Source organism: Phasianus colchicus, chromosome 40, assembly GCF_987193195.1.
Source record: "Phasianus colchicus chromosome 40, bPhaCol1.hap1.1, whole genome shotgun sequence".
Lineage (NCBI taxonomy): Eukaryota > Metazoa > Chordata > Aves > Galliformes > Phasianidae > Phasianus > Phasianus colchicus.
Window position 1 is genome coordinate 1,374,486 of NC_143475.1, and position 22,625 is coordinate 1,397,110.

A 22,625-nucleotide genomic window follows, 5' to 3' on the forward strand; every position below is an offset into this window, starting at 1 on the left:
TCCTGTGGGCTTTTATGGGGCCCTATGGGGTTTAATGGGGCCCTGTGTGGTTTTCTGGGGTCTTATGGGGTGCAGTGGGGCTTTATGGGGTCCTGTGGGGTTTTATGGGGTATTACAGGGTCCTATGGGGTTTAATGGGGCCCTGTGGGGTTTTCTGGGGTCTTATGGGGTACAGTGGGGCTTTATGGGGTCCTATGGGGTTTTATGGGGTATTACAGGGTCCTATGGGGTTTAATGGGGCCCTGTGTGGTTTTCTGGGGTCTTATGGGGTGCAGTGGGGCTTGATGGGGTCCTGTGGGGTTTTATGGGGTATTACAGGGTCCTATGGGGTTTTATGGGGTCTTATGGGGTTACTTATGGGGTTTTATGGGGTCCTGTGGGCTTTTATGGGGCCCTATGGGGTTTAATGGAGCCCTGTGTGGTTTTCTGGGGTCTTATGGGGTACAGTGGGGCTTTATGGGGTCCTGTGGGGTTTTATGGGGTATTACAGGGTCCTATGGGGTTTAATGGGGCCCTGTGTGGTTTTCTGGGGTCTTATGGGGTGCAGTGGGGCTTGATGGGGTCCTGTGGGGTTTTATGGGGTATTACAGGGTCCTATGGGGTTTTATGGGGTCTTATGGGGTTACTTATGGGGTTTTATGGGGTCCTGTGGGCTTTTATGGGGCCCTATGGGGTTTAATGGGGCCCTGTGTGGTTTTCTGGGGTCTTATGGGGTACAGTGGGGCTTTATGGGGTCCTGTGGGGTTTTATGGGGTATTATAGGGTCCTATGGGGTTTAATGGGGCCCTGTGTGGTTTTCTGGGGTCTTACGGGGTGCAGTGGGGTTTTATGGGGTCCTATGGGGTCTTATGGGGTCCTGTGGGGTTACTTATGGGGTATTACAGGGTCCTGTGGGGTTTTATGGCGTCTTATGGAGTCTTATGGGGTTTTATGGGGCCCTATGGGGTTTTATGGGGCCCTATGGGGTTTAATGGGGCCCTGTGGGGTTTTCTGGGGTCTTACGGGGTGCAGTGGGGCTTGATGGGGTCCTGTGGGGTTATAGGGCCGAGCGTTGTGGGGCTGCCATGCCATGTTTTGCCCCGCAGCCATCGAGCAGAGCATCGAGCAGGAGGAAGGGCTGAACCGCTCCTCCGCCGACCTGCGCATCCGCAAAACGCAGGTGGGCCGAAACCCCAAATCCCCCACGGCCCTTTTGGGGTGCGGGGTTGGGGTGGGGGTTTGGGGTGGGGATGGGGTTTGGGGTGAGGATGTGGGGATTTGGCGTGGGGATGGGATTTGGGGATTTGGGATTTGGGGTGAGGATGTGGGGGTTTGGGGTGTGGGTTTGGGGTGGGGGGTTTGGGGTGGGGATGGGGTTTCGGGATGGGGTTTGGGGTGAGGGGTTTGGGGTGAGGATGTGGGGATTTGGGGTGGGGGGTTTGGGGTGGGGATGGGATTTGGGGTGGGGGGTTTGGGGTGGGGATGGGGTTTGGGGTGAGGATGTGGGGATTTGGGGTGGGGGTTTGGGGTGGGGATGGGGTTTGGGGTGAGGATGTGGGGATTTGGGGTGAGGATGTGGGGATTTGGGGTGGGGGTTTGGGGAGGGGATGGGGTTTGGGGTGAGGATGTGGGGATTTGGGGTGGGGATGGGTTTTGGGGTGAGGGGGTTTGGGGTGGGGATATGGGGTGAGGATGTGGGATGGGGGGTTTGGGGTGAGGGGTTTGGGGTGGGATGTGGGTATTTGGGGTGGGGGTTTGGGGTGGGGATGGGGTTTGGGGTGAGGATGTGGGGATTTGGGGTGGGGATGGGGTTTGGGGTGAGGATGTGGGGATTTGGGGTGGGGGTTTGGGGTGGGGATGGGGTTTGGGGTGAGGATGTGGGGATTTGGGGTGGGGGTTTGGGGTGGGAATGGGGTTTGGGGGTTTGGGATTTGAGGTGGGGGGTTTGGGGTGGGGATGGGGTTTGGGGTGAGGATGTGGGGGTTTGGGGTGGGCATGGGATTTGGGGTGAGGATGTGGGGATTTGGGGTGGGGGTTTGGGGTGAGGATGTGGGGGTTTGGGGTGGGGATGGGGTTTGAGGTGGGGGGTTTGGGGTGGGGATGGGGTTTGGGGTGAGGATTTGGGGGTTTGGGGTGAGGATGGGGTTTGGGGATTTGGGATTTGGGGTGAGGATGTGGGGATTTGGGGTGGGGGTTTGGGGAGGGGATGGGGTTTGGGGTTTTGGGATTTGAGGTGGGGGGTTTGGGGTGGGGATGGGGTTTGGGGTGAGGATGTGGGGGTTTGGGGTGGGGATGGGATTTGGGGTGGGGATGGGGTTTGGGGTGAGGATGTGGGGGTTTGGGGTGGGGATGGGATTTGGGGTGGGGATGGGGTTTGGGGTGAGGATGTGGGGATTCGGAGTGGGGATGGGATTTGGGGATTTGGGGTTTGGGGTGAGGATGGGATTTGAGGAGGGGGGTTTGGGGTGGGGGGGTTTGGGATGGGGATCTGGGGTGAGATGTGGGGATTTAGGGTGGGGATGGGGTTTGGGGTGGGAGGTTTGGGGTGGGGTTTTGGGTGGGGATGGGATTTGGGGTGGGGAGTTCGGGATGGGATGTGGGGTGGGGGGTTTGGGGTGGGGATGTGGGGATTTGGGGTGGGGATGGGATTTGAGGTGGGGGGTTTGGGGTGAGGATGTGGGGATTTGGGGTGGAGGTTTGGGGAGGGGATGGGGTTTGGGGTGAGGATGTGGGGGTTTGGGGTGGGGATGGGATTTGGGGTGGGGGGTTTGGGGTGGGGATGGGGTTTGGGGTGAGGATGTGGGGATTTGGGGTGGGGGGTTTGGGGTGGGGATGGGGTTTGGGGTGAGGGGTTTGGGGTGGGGGATTTGGGGTGGGGATGTGGGGTGGGATCGAGAGATTTGGGGTGGGGGGTTCGGGATGTGGGGTGGGATGGGGGATTTGGGATGGCGGGTTTGGGGTAGGGATGCGGGGTGAGATGTGGGGATTTGGGGTGGGGATGGGATTTGGGGTGAGGATGTGGGGATTTGGGGTGGGGGGTTTGGGGTGGGGATGGGGTTTGGGGTGAGGATGTGGGGGTATGGGGTGTGGGTTTGGGGTGGGGGGTTTGGGGTGGTGATGGGGTTTCGGGATGGGGTTTGGGGTGAGGGGTTTGGGGTGAGGATGTGGGGATTTGGGGTGGGGGGTTTGGGGTGGGGATGGGATTTGGGGTGGGGGGTTTGGGGTGGGGATGGGGTTTGGGGTGAGGATGTGGGGATTTGGGGTGGGGGTTTGGGGTGGGGATGGGGTTTGGGGTGAGGATGTGGGGATTTGGGGTTAGGATGTGGGGATTTGGGGTGGGGGTTTGGGGAGGGGATGGGGTTTGGGGTGAGGATGTGGGGATTTGGGGTGGGGATGGGTTTTGGGGTGAGGGGGTTTGGGGTGGGGATCTGGGGTGAGGATGTGGGATGGGGGGTTTGGGGTGAGGGGTTTGGGGTGAGGATGTGGGGATTTGGGGTGGGGGTTTGGGGTGGGGATGGGGTTTGGGGTGAGGATGTGGGGATTTGGGGTGGGGATGGGATTTGGGGATTTGGGGTTTGGGGTGAGGATGGGATTTGAGGAGGGGGGTTTGGGGTGGGGGGGTTTGGGATGGGGATCTGGGGTGAGATGTGGGGATTTAGGGTGGGGATGGGGTTTGGGGTGGGAGGTTTGGGGTGGGGTTTTGGGTGGGGATGGGATTTGGGGTGGGGAGTTCGGGATGGGATGTGGGGTGGGGTGGGGGGTTTGGGGTGGGGATGTGGGGATTTGGGGTGGGGATGGGATTTGGGGTGAGGATGTGGGGATTTGGGGTGGGGGTTTGGGGTGGGGATGGGGTTTGGGGTGAGGATGTGGGGATTTGGGGTGTGGGTTTGGGGTGGGGGGTTTGGGGTGGGGGTGGTGTTTCGGGATGGGGTTTGGGGTGAGGGGTTTGGGGTGAGGATGTGGGGGTTTGGGGTGGGGGGTTTGGGGTGGGAATGGGGTTTGGGGTTTTGGGATTTGAGGTGGGGGGTTTGGGGTGGGGATGGGGTTTGGGGTGAGGATGTGGGGGTTTGGGGTGTGGGTTTGGGGTGGGGGGTTTGGGGTGAGGATGTGGGGGTTTGGGGTGGGGATGGGATTTGGGGTGGGGGGTTTGGGGTGGGGATGGGGTTTGGGGTGAGGATGTGGGGATTTGGGGTGGGGGTTTGGGATGGGGATGGGATTTGGGGTGGGGGGTTTGGGGATGGGGATGTGGGGATTTGGGGTGGGATGTGGGGTGAGGATTTGGGGTGGGGATTTGGGCTGGGGGGTTTGGGGTGGGGGTTTGGGGTGGGGATGGGATTTGGGGTGGGGGGGGGATGTGGGATGGGGGGTTTGGGGTAGGGATGGGTGGTGATGATGTGGGGATTTGGGGTGACCCTATAAGCGGCCCTATAAGCGGCCCTATAAGCGACCCCACAGGCGCCCCGTTGCCCCGCAGCACTCGACGCTGTCCCGCAAATTCGTGGAGGTGATGACGGAGTACAACGCCACCCAGTCCCAGTACCGCGACCGCTGCAAGGACCGCATCCAGCGCCAGCTGGAGATCAGTGCGTGCTTTTGGGGTCGGGCTTTGGGGTTTGGGGTTTGGGTTTGGGGTCTTTGGGGTTTGGGGTTTTGGGGTTTGGGGTTTTGGGGTCTGGGGTCTTTGGGGTTTGGGGTCTTTGGGGTTTGGGGTCTGGGGTTTGGGGTTTGGGGTTTGGGTGCCACCCAGTCCCAGTACCGCGACCGCTGCAAGGACCGCATCCAGCGCCAGCTGGAGATCAGTGCGTGCTTTTGGGGTCGGGCTTTGGGGTTTGGGGTTTGGGTTTGGGGTCTTTGGGGTTTGGGGTTTTGGGGTTTGGGGTTTTGGGGTCTGGGGTCTTTGGGGTTTGGGGTCTTTGGGGTTTGGGGTCTGGGGTTTGGGGTTTGGGGTTTGGGTGCCACCCAGTCCCAGTACCGCGACCGCTGCAAGGACCGCATCCAGCGCCAGCTGGAGATCAGTGCGTGCTTTTGGGGTCGGGCTTTGGGGTTTGGGGTTTGGGTTTGGGGTCTTTGGGGTTTGGGGTTTTGGGGTTTGGGGTTTTGGGGTCTGGGGTCTTTGGGGTTTGGGGTCTTTGGGGTTTGGGGTCTGGGGTTTGGGGTTTGGGGTTTGGGTGCCACCCAGTCCCAGTACCGCGACCGCTGCAAGGACCGCATCCAGCGCCAGCTGGAGATCAGTGCGTGCTTTTGGGGTTTTGGGGTTTGGGGTTTGGGGTTTGGGGTTTGGGGTCTTTGGGGTTTGGGGTCAGGGGGGGTTTGGCTTCTGGGGGGTTTGGGGTTTTTGGGGTCTGGGTTTGTGTTTTTGGGGTTTTCGGGTCTGGTTTTGGGGTTTTGGGGTTTTGGGGTCTGGGGTTTTGGGGTTTGGGGTTTTGGGGTTTGGGGTTTGGCGTCTTTGGGGTTTGGGGTTTTGGGGTTTTGGGGTTTGGGGTTTTGGGGTCTGGGAGGTTTGGGGTCTGGGTTTGGGGTCTGGGGGGTTTGGGGCCTGGGTTTGGGCTTTTGGGGTTTGGGGTCAGGGGGGTTTGGCTTCTGGGGGGTTTGGGGTTTTTGGGGTTTGGGGTCTGGGGTTTTGGGGTTTGGGGTTTGGGGTTTGGGGTCTGGGGGGTTTGGGGTCTGGTTTTGGGCTTTTGGGGTTTGGGGTCAGGGGGATTTGGCTTCTGCGGGTTTGGGGTCTGGGTTTTTGGGTTTGGGGTTTTGGGGTTTGGGGTTTGGGGTTTGGGGTTTGGGGTTTGGGGTTTGGGTGCCACCCAGTCCCAGTACCGCGACCGCTGCAAGGACCGCATCCAGCGCCAGCTGGAGATCAGTGCGTGCTTTTGGGGTCGGGCTTTGGGGTTTGGGGTTTGGGGTTTGGGGTTTGGGGTCAGGGGGGTTTGGGGTTTGGGGTCTTTGGGGTTTGGGGTTTGGGGTTTGGGGTTTGGGTGCCACCCAGTCCCAGTACCGCGACCGCTGCAAGGACCGCATCCAGCGCCAGCTGGAGATCAGTGCGTGCTTTTGGGGTCGGGCTTTGGGGTTTGGGGTTTGGGGTTTGGGGTTTGGGGTTTGGGGTTTGGGGTTTGGGGTTTTGGGGTTTTGGGGTTTTGGGGTTTGGGGTTTGGGTGCCACCCAGTCCCAGTACCGCGACCGCTGCAAGGACCGCATCCAGCGCCAGCTGGAGATCAGTGCGTGCTTTTGGGGTTTTGGGGTTTGGGGTTTGGGGTTTGGGGTTTTGGGGTCTGGGGTCTTTGGGGTTTGGGGTCTTTGGGGTTTGGGGTCTTTGGGGTTTTGGGGTTTGGGGTTTGGGGTTTGGGGTTTGGGGTTTTGGGGTTTTTGGGTCTGGGGTCTGGGGTTTTGGGGTTTGGGGTCTTTGGGGTTTGGGGTTTGGGGTTTGGGTGCCACCCAGTCCCAGTACCGCGACCGCTGCAAGGACCGCATCCAGCGCCAGCTGGAGATCAGTGCGTGCTTTTGGGGTTTTGGGGTTTGGGGTTTGGGGTTTGGGGTCTTTGGGGTTTGGGGTTTGGGGTTTGGGGTTTGGGGTTTGGGGTTTGGGGTCTTTGGGGTTTGGGGTTTGGGGTTTGGGTGCCACCCAGTCCCAGTACCGCGACCGCTGCAAGGACCGCATCCAGCGCCAGCTGGAGATCAGTGCGTGCTTTTGGGGTTTTGGGGTTTGGGGTTTGGGGTTTGGGGTTTGGGGTCTGGGGTTTTGGGGTTTGGGGTTTTGGGGTTTTGGGGTTTGGGGTTTGGGGTCTTTGGGGTTTGGGGTCTGGGGTTTGGGGTTTGGGTGCCACCCAGTCCCAGTACCGCGACCGCTGCAAGGACCGCATCCAGCGCCAGCTGGAGATCAGTGCGTGCTTTTGGGGTCGGGCTTTGGGGTTTGGGGTTTTGGGGTCTGGGGGCTTTGGAGTCTGGGTTTGGGGTGCGATGTGGGGTGAGGATGTGGGGTGGGGATGTGGGGGTTTGGGGTGAGGATGGGATTTGGGATTTGGGGTGGGGATGTGGGGGGTTGGGGTGGGGATGGGATTTGGGATTGAGATTTGGGGTAGGGATTTGGGGTGAGATGTGGGGGTTTTGGTGTGGGGGGGTTTTGGGGTGCGATGTGGGGTGAGGATGTGGGGTGGGGTTTCGTGGTGAGCTTTCGAGCCGGATGTGGGGTGAGTGATTCGGGGTGGGGGGGTTTTGAGGTGATGATTTGGGGTCAATCGGGGTTGTGGGGTGGGATGTGGGTCACAGAGATGTGGGGTGGGGGATTTGGGGTTTAGGGTTGGATTTGGGGTGGGGGGTTTGGGGTGGGAATGCGGGGGTTTGGGGTGAGGATGGGATTTGGGATTTGGGGTGGGAATGTGGGGGGTTGGGGTGGGGATGGGATTTGGGATTGGGATTTGGTGTGGGGGGGTTTTGGGGTGCGATGTGGGGTGAGGATGTGGGGTTGGGTTTTGGGGTGAGCTTTCGAGCCGGATGTGGGGTGAGTGATTCGGGGCGGGGGTTTGAGGTGATGATTTGGGGTCAGTCGGGGTTGTGGGGTGGGATGTGGGTCACAGAGATGTGGGGTGGGGGATTTGGGGTTTAGGGTTGGATTTGGGGTGGGGGGTTTGGGGTGGGAATGTGGGGGTTTGGGGTGAGGATGGGATTTGGGATTTGGGATTTGGGGTGGGGGATTTGGGGTTTAGGGTTGGATTTGGGGTGGGGGTTTGGGGTGGGGATGGGATTTGGGATTGGGATTTGGGGTGGGGATTTGGGGTGGGATGTGGGGCTTTGGGGTGAGGATGGGATTTGGGATTTGGGGTGGGGATGTGGGGGGTTGGGGTGAGGATGGGATTTGGGATTTGTGGTGGGAATTTAGGGTGGGAATGTGGGGGGTTGGGGTGGGGATGGGATTTGGGATTTGGGATTTGGGGTGGGGATGTGGGGTGGGGATGTGGGGGGTTGGGGTGGGGATGGGATTTGGGATTGGGATTTGGGGTGGGGATGTGGGGTGAGATGTGGGGGTTTGGGGTTGGGGGGGTTTTGGGGTGAGGATGTGGGGTGGGGTTTCGGGGTGAGCTTTCGAGCCGGATGTGGGGTGAGTGATTCGGGGTGGGGGTTTGAGGTGATGATTTGGGGTCAGTCGGGGTTGTGGGGTGGGATGTGGGTCACAGAGATGTGGGGTTGGGGATTTGGGGTTTAGGGTTGGATTTGGGGTGGGGGGTTTGGGGTGGGGTGTAGGGTGGGATGGGGGGATTTGGGGTGGGGGATTTGGGGTTTAGGGTTGGATTTGGGGTGGGGGGTTTGGGGTGGGAATGTGGGGATTTGGGGTGAGGATGGGATTTGGGATTTGGGGTTGGGGGTTTGGGGTGGGAATGTGGGGGTTTGGGGTGAAGATGGGATTTGGGATTTGGGGTGGGGATGTGGGGTGAGATGTGGGGGGTTGGGGGGGTTTTGGGGTGCGATGTGGGGTGAGGATGTGGGGTGGGGATGTGGGGGTTTGGGGTGAGGATGGGATTTGGGATTTGGGGTGGGGATGTGGGGGGTTGGGGTGGGGATGGGATTTGGGATTGGGATTTGGGGTGGGGATTTGGGGTGGGAATGTGGGGGTTTGGGGTGAAGATGGGGTTTGGGATTTGGGGTGGGGATGTGGGGTGGGATGTGGGGGGTTGGGGTGGGGATGGGATTTGGGATTGGGATTTGGGGTGGGGATGTGGGGTGAGATGTGGGAGTTTTGGTGTGGGGGGGTTTTGGGGTGCGATGTGGGGTGAGGATGTGGGGTGGGGATGTGGGGGTTTGGGGTGAGGATGGGATTTGGGATTTGGGGTGGGGATGTGGGGGGTTGGGGTGGGGATGGAATTTGGGGTGGGGATGTGGGGTGAGACGTGGGGGTTTGGGGTTGGGGGGGTTTTGGGGTGAGGATGTGGGGTGGGGTTTTGGGGTGAGCTTTCGAGCCGGATGTGGGGTGAGTGATTCGGGGTGGGGGGTTTTGAGGTGATGATTTGGGGTCAGTCGGGGTTGTGGGGTGGGATGTGGGTCACAGAGATGTGGGGTGGGGGATTTGGGGTTTAGGGTTGGATTTGGGGTGGGGGGTTTGGCTGGGAATGTGGGGATTTGGGGTGAAGATGGGATTTGGGATTTGGGGTGGGGGGTTTGGGGTGGGGATGTAGGGTGGGATGGGGGGATTTGGGGTGGGGGATTTGGGGTTTAGGGTTGGATTTGGGGTGGGGGGTTTGGGGTGGGAATGTGGGGGGTTGGGGTGAGGATGGGATTTGGGATTTGGGGTGGGGGGTTTGGGGTGGGAATGTGGGGGTTTGGGGTTGGGGGGGTTTTGGGGTGCGATGTGGGGTGAGGATGTGGGGTGGGGATGTGGGGGTTTGGGGTGAGGATGGGATTTGGGATTTGGGGTGGGGATGTGGGGGGTTGGGGTGGGGATGGGATTTGGGGTGGGAATGTGGGGTGAGATGTGGGGGTTTTGGTGTGGGGGGGTTTTGGGGTGCGATGTGGGGTCAGGATGTGGGGTGGGGTTTTGGGGTGAGCTTTCGAGCCGGATGTGGGGTGAGTGATTCGGGGTGGGGGTTTGAGGTGAAGATTTGGGGTCAGTCGGGGTTGTGGGGTGGGATGTGGGTCACAGAGATGTGGGGTGGGGGATTTGGGGTTTAGGGTTGGATTTGGGGTGGGGGGTTTTGGGTGGGAATGTGGAGGTTTGGGGTGAAGATGGGATTTGGGATTTGGGGTGGGGATTTGGGGTGGGATGTGGGGGGTTGGGGTGAGGATGGGATTTGGGATTTGGGATTTGGGGTGGGGATGTAGGGTGGGATGGGGGGATTTGGGGTGGGGGGATTTGGGGTTTAGGGTTGGATTTGGGGTGGGGGGTTTGGCTGGGAATGTGGGGATTTGGGGTGAAGATGGGATTTAGGATTTGGGGTGGGGATTTGGGGTGAGATGTGGGGGTTTGGGGTTGGGGGGGTTTTGGGGTGAGGATGTGGGGTGGGGTTTCGTGGTGAGCTTTCGAGCCGGATGTGGGGTGAGTGATTTGGGGTGGGGGGTTTTGAGGTGATGATTTGGGGTCAGTCGGGGTTGTGGGGTGGGATGTGGGTCACAGAGATGTGGGGTGGGGGACACCCCCTCCCAGCCCCCCCCCCCCCCCCAGCCTCCCACCCCCCTTTTTTTTTTTCTTTACCAGCCCTTTTTCCTTTCGCCCCGCAGCCGGCCGGACCACCACCAACGAGGAGCTGGAGGACATGTTGGAGAGTGGGAAGTTGGCCATCTTCACCGACGACGTACGTGGGGGATCTGGAACCTTCCTGGGGGATCTAGAACGTTGCTGGGGGGGTGGGGGTGGGGGGGCTGGGACACCTAGAACGCTGCTAGGGTGGACTTGGAACCTTATTGGGGGTCTGGAACCGTGTTGGGGGAGGGTAGAACACCACTGGGGGGGTTGAAGCTCATTGGGGGACCTAGAACGTTGCTAGGGTGGACCTAGAACCTCATTGGGGGTCTGGAACTGTGTTGGGGGAGGATAGAACACAAGTGTGGGGTCTAGAACCTCATTGGGCACCTAGAACACTGCTAGGGTGGACCTAGAACCCCTTTGGGGACCTGGAACCGTGTTGGGGTAGGGTAGAACAGCAGTATGAGGGCTAGAACCCCATTGGGGGACCTAGAACACTGCTAGGGTGGACCTAGAACCCCTTTGGGGACCTGGAACCGTGTTGGGGTAGGGTAGAACAGCAGTATGAGGGCTAGAACCCCATTGGGGGACCTAGAACACTGCTAGGGTGGACCTAGAACCCCATGAGGGGTCTGGAATCGTGCTGGGGGAGGGTAGAACAGCAGTATGGGGGCTAGAACCCAATTGGGGAACCTGGAACACTGCTAGGGTGGAGCTAGAACCTCATTGGGGGTCTGGAACCGTGTTGGGGGATTTTAGGACATCAGTGTGGGAGCTACGTCCTCATTGGGGGACCTAGAACACTGCTAGGGTAGATCTAGAACGCCATTGGGGGTCCGGAAGCATGTTGGGGGAGTTCAGGACATCAGTGTGGGGGCTAGAACCCTATTGGGGGGCCTAGAACACTGCTGGGGTGGACCTAGAACTCTGTTGGGGATCTGGAACCGTGCTGGGGGAGGGTAGAACACCATTGGGGAACCTAGAACGCTGCTAGGGTGGATCTAGAACCCCATTGGGGCTCTGGAACCGTGTTGGGGGAGGATAGAACACCAATGTGGGGGCTAGAACCCCGTTGGGGAACCTAGAACGCTGCTAGGGTGGACCTAGAACCTCATTGGGGGTCTGGAACCGTGTTGGGCGATTTTAGGACATTAGTGTGGGAGCTACGTCCTCATTGGGGGACCTAGAACACTGCTAGGGTGGAGCTAGAACTCTGTTGGGGATGTGGAACCGTGCTGGGGGAGGGTAGAACACCATTGGGGAACCTAGAACACTGCTAGGGTGGAACTAGAACTCTGTTGGGGCTCTGGAACCGTGTTGGGGGAGGATAGAACACCAATGTGGGGGCTAGAACCCCATTGGGGAACCTGGAACACTGCTAGGGTGGACCTAGAACCTCATTGGGGTATGGAACCGTGTTGGGGGATTTTAGGACATCAGTGTGGGGGCTAGAACCCTATTGGGGGGCCTAGAACACTGCTGGGGTGGACCTAGAACTCTGTTGGGGATCTGGAACCGTGCTGGGGGAGGGTAGAACACCATTGGGGAACCTAGAACGCTGCTAGGGTGGATCTAGAACCCAATTGGGGCTCTGGAACCGTGTTGGGGTAGGATAGAACACCACTCAAGTGGCTAGAACCCCATTGGGGAACCTAGAACCCAATATTTAGAGGCAGATTCAGGTTTTCTTTGGGGCTTTCTGAGGTTTCTGGTTTTCTTTGGGTCATCCAGAACCCTATGTGTGATCTAGAACCCAATATTCAGAGACAGATTTGGGTTTTATTGGGCGTTTTTGAGGTTTCTGCTTTTCTTTAAGTCATCCAGAACCCACTGGGTCACCTAGAACCCAATATTCAGAGACAGATGTGGGTTTTTTTGGGGCTTCTTGAGGTTTCTGCTTTTCTTTGGGTCATCTGGAACCCATTGGGTAACCTAGAACCCAATATTCAGAGACAGATTTGGGTTTTTGGGGGCTTTTTGAGGTTTCTGCTTTTCTTTGGGTGATCTAGAACCCTATGGGTGACCTAGAACCCAATATTCAGAATCAGATTTGATTTTCTTGGGGCTTTTTGAGGTTTCTGCTTTTCTTTGGGTCATCTAGAACCCTATGGGTGACCAGGAACCCAATATTCAGAGACAGATTTGGGTTTTTTGGGGCTTTTTGCGGTTTCTGCTTTTCTTTGGCTCATCCAGAACCCACTGGGTGACCTGGAACCCAACCTACAGGGAGAAATTCGGGTTCTTCTGGGTTTTGGGGTGGGTTCTGCTGCCAATTGGGTGACTTAGAACTTCTTAAGTTAGCCCAAATCACAGTAGAGTTACCTAGAACCCGTGGAGGTACCCCAGAACCATTTGGGCCACCCGGAACCCACGGAATTCCCCCAAAATCTTCTGGAGGAACCCACTGAGATACCTTAAAACCCTCCTGAGTCACCCAGAACCCATCGAGGGACCCCAGAACCCACCGGTGGAACCCATAGAGGGACCCCAAAATCCACGGGGTGATCTGGAACCCACCAAGATCCCCCAAAACCCAACAAAATGCCCCAAATCCCCACGCGGCCGAGAAAACCACCAGGTCCCCAGTGACCTCCTCGAGTTCTCTGGAAACTGTGGGGCGATCTAGAACCCACCCCACACTTTCTTTCCCACCCCTTTTTTTTGCGTTCTAGATCAAAATGGATTCTCAGATGACCAAGCAGGCCCTGAACGAGATCGAGACGCGACATAACGAGATCATTAAGCTGGAAACGAGCATCCGGGAGCTGCACGACATGTTTGTCGACATGGCCATGCTGGTGGAGAGCCAGGTGGGGGAAAAAAGAGGAGAACAACCCTGATCTAGAACCCACAAATCCAGCCAGAAGCTCTCGTTGAGGGCCTTCGGCCCGTTGGGTCACCTAGAACGCGTCAAAAGCTTTGAGAGGGGTTTTGTTGGCTTACCTAGAACGCCTTAAAAGGCAAATTTAGGGTTCTTGATGCCCCCCCGGAAGCCATTAAGGTTTGAAAGGGTGGCCTAGAACACCCTGAGAGGCTTTTGAGCTCACTGAGAGTCACCTAGAACCCACCAAGAGCTCTAAGAAGGGTTTGTTGGCTGATCTAGAACCCATCAAAAAGCAAACTTAAGAGTTTCTGATGGCTACCGGGAAGTCACTAAGGTCATTAAGGTCATTAGGGTTTATAAGACTTATCTAGAACGTACTCTGAGAAGCTTCTGAGCCCACCAGGGGTCACCTAGAACCCACCAAAAGCTCTAAGAAGGGTTTGTTGACTGGTCTAGAACCCATCAAAAGATATTCAGCTGCTCCCAAGCCCCCCAAGACCTACCTAGAATCCCTTGAGCCACCTAGAACCCACCCCAAGAAGCTCAGAACCCCCCCCAAGTGCTCCCTAGGACCCTCCCAAGAAGGTCCTGAACTCCAGAACTCCTTGAGCTACCTAGAACCCCACCCCAAGAAGTTCCCAAGCCCCCCTAGACCTACCTAGAACCCCTTGAACCACCTGGAACCCTCCCCCAAGAACCTCCCAAGCCCCCCTAGACCTACCTAGAGCCCCTTGAGCCACCTAGAACCCACCCCAAGAAGCTCAGAACCCCCCCAGGTGCTCCCTAGGACCCTCCCAAGAAGGTCCTGAACTCCAGAACTCCTTGAGCTACCTAGAACCCCACCCCAAGAAGCTCCCAAGCCCCCCAAGTCCTACCTAGAACTCTTTCAACCACCTAGAACCCACCCCAAGAAGCTCCCAAGCCCCCCTAGACCTACCTAGAACCCCTTGAACCACCTAGAACCCACCCCCAGAAGTTCCCAAGCCCCCCTAGACCTACCTAGAACTTTTTGAACCACCTAGAACCCACCCCAAGAAGCTCCCAAGCCCCCAAGACCTACCTAGAACCCCTTCAGCCACCTAGAACCCTCCCCCAAGAAACTCCCAAGCCCCCCAAGAGCTCCCTAGAACCCCTTGAACCTCCTAGAACCCACCCCAAGAAGCTCCGAACGCCCCCCAGGAGCCCCCCGGGACCCTCCCACACATCTCCCCTCCATCTTTTCCTCCCTCCCAAGCCCCCAAGACGTACCTAGAACCCCTTGAACCACCTAGAACCTCTCCCAAGAATCTCCTGCGTCCCCAAAGGCTACCTAGAACTCCTTGAGCTACCTAGAACCCTCCCCCAAGAAACTCCCAAGCCCCCCTAGACCTACATAGAACCTCTTGAACCACCTAGAACCCACCCCCAAGAACCTCCCAAGCCCCCCAAGAGCTGCCTAGAACCCCTTGAACCACCAAGAACCCACCCCCAGAAGTTCCCAAGCCCCCCTAGACCTACCTAGAACCCCTTGAAGCACCTAGAACCCACCCCAAGAAGCTCCGAACGCTCCCCAGGAGCCCCCCGGGACCCTCCCACACATCTCCCCTCCATCTTTTCCTCCCTCCCAAGCCCCCAAGACGTACCTAGAACCCCTTGAACCACCTAGAACCTCTCCCAAGAATCTCCTGCGTCCCCAAAGGCTACCTAGAATTCCTTGAGCTACCTAGAACCCACCCCCATAAGCTCCCAAGCCCCCCAAGTCCTACCTAGAACCCCTTGAACCCCCTAGAACCCACCCCCAGAAGCTCCCAAGCCCCCCTAGACCTACCTAGAACCCCTTGAACCACCTAGAACCCACCCCCAGAACCTCCCAAGCCCCCCAAGTCCTACCTAGAACCCCTTCAACCACCTAGAACCCTCCCCCAAGAAGCTCCCAAGCCCCCCAAGACCTACCTAGAACCTCTTGAACCACCAAGAACCCACCCCCAGAAGTTCCCAAGCCCCCCTAGACCTACCTAGAACCTCTTGAACCACCTAGAACCTCTCCCAAGAACCTCCCATGTCCTCCAAAACCTACCTAGAACCCCTTGAACCACCTAGAACCCTCCCCCAAGAAGCTCCCAAGCCCCCCTAGACCTACCTAGAACCTCTTGAACCACCTAGAACCCACCCCCAGAACCTCCCAAGCCCCCCAAGTCCTACCTAGAACCCCTTCAACCACCTAGAACCCTCCCCCAAGAAGCTCCCAAGCCCCCCTAGACCTACCTAGAACCCCTTGAACCCCCTAGAACCCACCCCCAGAAGCTCCCAAGCCCCCCTAGACCTACCTAGAACCCTTTCAACCACCTCAAACCCCCCAAAAGACCCCCCCGGGACCCTCCCACACATCTCCCCCTCCATCCCCTCACCTCCCATCCCCCCCAAAATACAACTCAGGGTGAAATGATCGACCGCATCGAGTACAACGTGGAGCACTCGGTGGATTACGTGGAACGCGCCGTGTCCGACACCAAGAAGGCCGTCAAGTACCAGAGCAAAGCCAGGAGGGTGAGTCCGCTGTGGGGCGAAGCTCCGGCTTCGGGGTTGGTTGTAGGGTCGCCCCATAGATTCGGGTTGGGGGTACGACACTCATGGGTTTTGGGGTACAACCCCATAGGTTTTGGGGTATGACCTCCACAGATTTTGGGATACAACCCCCACGAATTTTGGGGTACAATCCCATGGATTTTGGGTTATGACCCCATAGATTTTGGGGTCATGACCCACAGATTTTGGGGTATGACCCCAAGGATTTTAGGGAACGACCCCACAGGTTTTGGGGCATGACCCTACAGATTTTGGGGTACCATGGATTTTGGGTAATGACCCCATGGATTTTGGGTTATGACCCCATGGATTTTGGGGTACAGTCCCACAGATTTTGGGGTACAACCCCACCGGATTTTGGGGTCATGACCCATAGATTTTGGGGTATGACCCCAAGGATTTTAGGGAACGACCCCACAGGTTTTGGGGCATGACCCTACAGATTTTGGGGTACCATGGATTTTGGGGTATGACCCCGTGGGTTTTATTTTATGACTCCATGGATCTTGGGGTATGAACCCATAGATTTTGGGGTACGACCCCATAGATTTTGGGGTACAAACCCACGGATCTTGGGGTACGACCTCCATGGATTTTGGGGTACAACCCCATGGATTTTGGGTTATGACCCCATGGATTTTGGGGTACAGTCCCACAGATTTTGGGGTACGACCCCCCCGGATTTTAGGGTCACGACCCCATAGATTTTGGGGTACAGCCCCATGGATTTTGGGGTACAAGGATTTCTGGGGTATGACCTCATGGATTTTGGGATGCGACCCCCCGGATTTTGGGGTACAATAGATTTTGGGGTACGACCTGATGGATTTTGGGTTATGACCCCATGGATTTTGGGGTACAGTCCCACAGATTTTGGGGTCACGACCCCACAGATTTTGCGGTACGACCCCACGGATTTTGGGGTACGACCTCCACGGATTTTGGGGTACGATGGATTTTGGGGTACGATCCCATGGATTTTAGGGTACAACCCCACGGATTATGGGCTATGACCCCATAGATTTCGGGGTACGACCCCACAGATTTTGGGGTACGATCCCATAGATTTGGGTGCGGGTACAACCCCAGGATTTTGGGGTACGGCCCCATGGATTATGGGTTATGACCCCATAGATTTTGGGGTGTGACCCCAAGGATTTTGGGGTACGACCCCATAGATTTTGGGATGCGACCCCATGGATTTTGGGATCCAACCCCACAGATTTTGGGGTACGACCCCATAGATTTTGGGTTATGACCCCATTGATTTTGGGATGCGACCCCATGGATTTTGGGGTTACGACCCCATAGATTTTGGGGTCCAACCCCACAGATTTTGGGTTACGGCCCTACGGATTTTGGGGTACAACCCCACCAGATTTTGGGGTCCGACCCCATGGATTTTGGGATGCGACCCCACAGATTTTGTGGTACGACCCCACAGATTTTGGGGTCTGACCCCATAGATTTTAGGGTATGAACCCATAGATTTTGGGATGTGATCCCCTGGACTTTGGGGTACGACCCCACAGATTTTAGGGTATGACCCCATAGATTTTGGGTTACAACCCCACAGATTTTGTGGTACTCCCCCATGGATTATGGGTTATTACCCCACAGATTTTGGGATGTGACCCCATAGATTTTGGGGTCTGACCCCATAGATTTTGGGATCCAACCCCCCAGATTTTGGGTTATGACCCCATAGATTTTGTGGTACTACCCCATAGATTTTGGGTTACGACCCCCCAGATTTTGGTGTCTGACCCCATAGATTTTGGGATGCGACCCCATGGATTTTGGGGTACGACCCCACAGATTTTGGGGTCTGACCCCATAGATTCTGGGATGCGACCCCGTGGATTTTAGGGTACGACCCCATAGATTTTGGGTTACGACCCCACAGATTTTAGGGTATGACCCCATAGATTTTGGGATGCGACCCCATGGATTTTGGGTTATGACCCCACAGATTTTGGTGTCTGACCCCATAGATTTTGGGATGCGACCCCATGGATTTTGGGGTCCAACCCCACAGATTTTGTGGTACGACCCCATGGATTTTGGGATGCGACCCCAAGGATTTTAGGGTCTGACCCCATAGATTTTGGGATCCAACCCCACAGATTTTGGGGTTACGACCCCACCAGATTTTGGGTTATGACCCCATAGATTTTGGGATGCGACCCCATGGATTTTAGGGTCTGACCCCACAGATTTTGGGTTATGACCCCATAGATTTTGGGTTATGACCCCATAGATTTTGGGATGTGACCCCATGGATTTTGGGTTACGACCCCACAGATTTTGGGGTCCAACCCCACAGATTTTGTGGTACTCCCCCATGGATTTGGGGTTATTACCCCACAGATTTTGGGATGCGACCCCATAGATTTTGGGGTCTGACCCCATAGATTTTGGGATCCAACCCCCCAGATTTTGGGTTATTACCCCATAGATTTTGGGATGCGACCCCATGGATTTTGAGGTACGACCCCACAGATTTTGGGTTATGACCCCATAGATTCTGGGATGCGACCCCGTGGATTTTAGGGTACGACCCCATAGATTTTGGGTTACGACCCCACAGATTTTGGGGTCTGACCCCATAGATTTTGGGTTACGACCCCACAGATTTTGGGGTATGACCCCATAGATTTTGGGATGCGACCCCATGGATTTTGGGGTCCAACCCCACAGATTTTGGGTTATGACCCCATGAATTTTAGGGTACGACCCCATAGATTTTGGGTTACGACCCCACAGATTTTGGGTTATGACCCCCCAGATTTTGGGGTCTGACCCCATAGATTTTGGGATGCGACCCCATGGATTTTGGGTTACGACCCCACAGATTTTGGGGTCCAACCCCACAGATTTTGTGGTATGACCCCACCAGATTTTGGGGTCTGACCCCATGGATTTTGGGATGCGACCCCACAGATTTTGTGGTATGACCCCACAGATTTTGGGGTCTGACCCCATAGATTTTAGGGTATGAACCCATAGATTTTGGGATGTGATCCCCTGGACTTTGGGGTACGACCCCACAGATTTTAGGGTATGACCCCATAGATTTTGGGGTCCAACCCCACAGGTTTTGTGGTACTACCCCATGGATTTTGGGTTATTACCCCACAGATTTTGGGATGTGACCCCATAGATTTTGGGGTCTGACCCCATAGATTTTGGGATCCAACCCCCCAGATTTTGGGTTATGACCCCATAGATTTTGTGGTACTACCCCATAGATTTTGGGTTACGACCCCCCAGATTTTGGGGTCTGACCCCATAGATTTTGGGATGCGACCCCATGGATTTTGGGGTACGACCCCACAGATTTTGGGGTCTGACCCCATAGATTTTGGGATGCGACCCCATGAATTTTAGGGTACGACCCCATAGATCTTGGGATGCGACCCCATGGATTTTGGGTTATGACCCCATAGATTTTGGGGTCTGACCCCATAGATTTTGGGATGCGACCCCATAGATTTTGGGTTACGACCCCACAGATTTTGGGGTTGATTTGGTGGTTTTTGGGGTTTTTTTGGGGTTGGAGTTTCTCCGTAACGTTCCTCTCTTCTCTCCTCCTAACGCTGCCTGGATTTCTTCATTATTTTTTATTGTCATTATTATTACTTATTATTAATTATTTTTGTTATTGCTCTTATTATCCTTCTTCTTCTTCCTATTATTATTATTATTATTATTATTATTATTATTATTATAATTATCATTATTATTGTTATAATTTTGGTGTGTTTCTTGTTTTTATTTAATTCCGATGGTTGCTGTTGATTATTTTAATTATTATTGATTATTTTTATTATTGTTATTGATTATTTTAATTATCATTGTTATTATAATCACTGTTATTGGTGTTTATTTCAATTATTATTATTGATTATTTTAATTATTATTATTATCACTATTATTGGTGTTTATTTCAATTATTGATTATTTTAATTATTATTATTATTATTATAATCACTATTATTGGTGTTTATTTCAATTATTATTATTGATTATTTTAATTATTATAATCATTATTACTGGTGTTTATTTCTTCATTACAACGGTTGCTGCTCATTAATTACTATTGTTTTATTATTATTATTGTTGTTGTTGTTTTGTCGTTTGTTTCTTAATTACAATGGTTGCTGTTAATTATTTTAATTATTATTATCATTATTATCATTATTGTTGATTTTTTTTAATCATCGTGCTTGCCGTTATTTTAATTATTATTGTTGTTGTTGTTGTTTTAATTACGATGCTGGCTGTTCATTTTTTTTTTTTTAATTTCTAAAATTTTTATTTAATTCTATTATTATTTATTTTTCTTTTCTAATTTTTTGTTCTATTTTTTAATTTTTATTATAATTTTATTTTTCTCATCTTTTTTTATTTCTTATTTTTTATTTTCCTTATTTTTCAATTTTTTTCATTTCATTTTTTTAAATTATTGAAATTATTTTTGTTTTTGTCTTTAAAATTTTTACATTTAAATTTTTTTAATTTTTATATTTAACTTTTTTATTTTAAAATTTTTCAAATTTTTTAATTTTATTATTTTATTTTTCGTTTTAATTTTTCCATTTTTTATTTTTAAATATTTTTATTTTATTTTTTTATTTTACTTTTCATTTTTAAATTTTTTTTATTTTTATTTTTCTTATTTTTCAAATTTTTAATTTTTTTTCCGTTTTTTTCCCGTTTTTTAATTCTTTAATTTTTTATTTTTTATTATTTTCTAATGCTTAAATTTTATTTCCTTTTCAATTTTTAAAATTGCTTTTTTTTGCTTCTTTTGTTTTTTTAATGTTTTCAATTTTTTTTAATTAAATTTTTTTAACTTTTTTTTCCTAATTTTTTTATCTATTCAAATTTTGTTTATTCTTAAATTTTTCAAAATTTTTTTTACTTCCTTTTTTAAAAAAAATTTTTCAATTTTCTTATATTAATTTTTTGATTTTTTACTATTTTTTTATTTTAATTTTTACTTATTTCTTTTTAAATTTTTAATTTTTTTAACTTCTTTTGTTTTTCAATTTATTTTTTAATTTTTTTTACTTCTATTTTTTTTCCTAATTTAAATTTTACTTATTTTTAAATTTTTTTAATTTCTTTTTTACTTTAATTTTTCTAAAATTTTTGTTTTTTTAATTTTTTTTTACTACTTTTAATTTTTTTCCTAATTATTTAAATTTTATCTAATTATTTTTAAATTTTAAATTTTTTTTTACTTCAAATTTTTTTCCAATTTTTTAAATTTATTTAAAATTTTTTTTTACTTTTATTTTTTTTTAATTTTTTCAAACTTTTTTTTTGACATTTTTTTTACTTCTTGTAATTTTTACCACTTTATTTAAATTATTTTTCAAAATTTTTTAATTTATTTTCAATTTTTTTTTTACTTTTCATTTTTTTCTTTCTTTATATTTTTCAATCTTTTTAAATTTATTTTTGAATTTTTTTTTACTTCTTTTAATTTTTTTCCCTAATTTTTTTTTAACTTCTTTCAATTTTTTCCCTTGTTTATTTATTTATTTTCAATTTTTTTTTACTTTTATTTTTTTTTAATTTTTTCAATTTTTTAATCTATTTTTGACTTTTTTTTTCCTCGTAATTTTTTTCCTAATTTATTTTCCAATCAATTTTTTACTTCTTTTGATTTTTTTCCTCATTTTTTTATTCATTTCAATTTTTCCACATTTTTTTAATTTATTTTTGAATTTTTTTTCTTCAATTTTTTTCCTAAATTCTTTTGATTTATTTTTGAATTTTTTTTTCTTCGTTTAATTTTTTTCTTAAATTTTTTATTTCAATTTTTTTCATATTTTTTAAATCTATTTTTTGTAATTTTTTTTTTTACTTCTTTTAATTTTGTTCCTATTTTTTATTTATTTAAATTTTTTTCAAATTTTTTTATTTACTTTTTAAATTTTTTTTACTTCTAATTTTTTTCCTAATTTTTTTCAATTTATTTTCAATTTTTTTTTAATTTATTTTTGAATTTTTTTCCCTTTTTTTCTTAAATTTTTTCTTTAAATTTTTTTTCATTTTTTTAATTTATTTATTGAATTTTTTTTATTACTTCGTTTTTTTCCTAAATTTTTTATTTCAATTTTTTCCCATTTTTTTAAATTTATTTTTGAATTTTTTTTTACTTCGTTTAATTTTTTTTCCTAAATGTTTTTTTAATTTTTTTTCCATTTTTTAAATTTATTTATTGAATTTTTTTTATTACTTCTTTTTTTTCCTAAATTTTTTATTTCAATTTTTTTTCCATTTTTTTTAATTTATTTTTGAATTTTTTTTCTTCGTTTAATTTTTTTCCTAATTTTTTTGAAATTTTTTTCCATTTTTTAAATTTATTGAATTTTTTTTTACTTCTTTAATTTTTTTCCTAAATTTTTTATTTCATTTTTTTTCCCAATTTTTTTTTAATTTATTTTTGAAATTTTTTTTCTTCGTTTAATTTTTTTCCTAATTTTTCTTGAAATTTTTTTCCATTTTTTTAATTTATTGAATTTTTTTTACTTCTTTAATTTTTTTCCTAAATTTTTTATTTCATTTTTTTTCACAATTTTTTTTAATTTATTTTTGAAATTTTTTTTCTTACTTCGTTTAATTTTTTTCCTAATTTTTTTGAAATTTTTTTCCATTTTTTAAATTTATTGAATTTTTTTTACTTCTTTAATTTTTTTCCTAAATTTTTTATTTCAATTTTTTTCCCAAATTTTTTTAATTTATTTTTGAAATTTTTTTTCTTACTTCGTTTAATTTTTTTCCTAAATTTTTTCTTTAAATTTTTTTCCATTTTTAAAATTTATTGAATCTTTTTCCTTCTTGTAATTTTTTTCCTAAATTTTTTATTTCAATTTTTTTCCCAAATTTTTTAAATTATTTTCGATTTTTTTTTTTTTTTACTTCCTGTATTTTTTTCCCTAATTTCTTTATTTCTTTGTTTCTTTATTCGTTTCTTTTCCAATTAATCCTTTAATTAATTTTGTTTCGGGCTTTTTTTTATGTATTTCTTCATTCATGTCTTTTCTAATTAATTTCTTAATTAATTTTGTTCTGGGCATT

General features: G+C 50.0%; 1 protein-coding gene across 3 annotated transcripts in view; it reads left to right on the plus strand.

Annotated features, from left to right (window-relative positions):
• Positions 1-22,625, plus strand: part of STX1B (syntaxin 1B) — a 65,564-nt gene that overhangs the window by 40,954 nt on the left and 1,985 nt on the right. For all 3 annotated transcript variants that reach the window (XM_090130313.1, XM_090130312.1, XM_090130314.1), the window contains 5 exons: positions 1,086-1,159; positions 4,454-4,562; positions 10,177-10,250; positions 12,814-12,951; positions 15,381-15,491. In XM_090130313.1, coding sequence (XP_089986439.1) covers positions 1,086-1,159; positions 4,454-4,562; positions 10,177-10,250; positions 12,814-12,951; positions 15,381-15,491 — 506 coding nt within the window. The remainder of the gene's footprint in view (positions 1-1,085; positions 1,160-4,453; positions 4,563-10,176; positions 10,251-12,813; positions 12,952-15,380; positions 15,492-22,625) is intronic.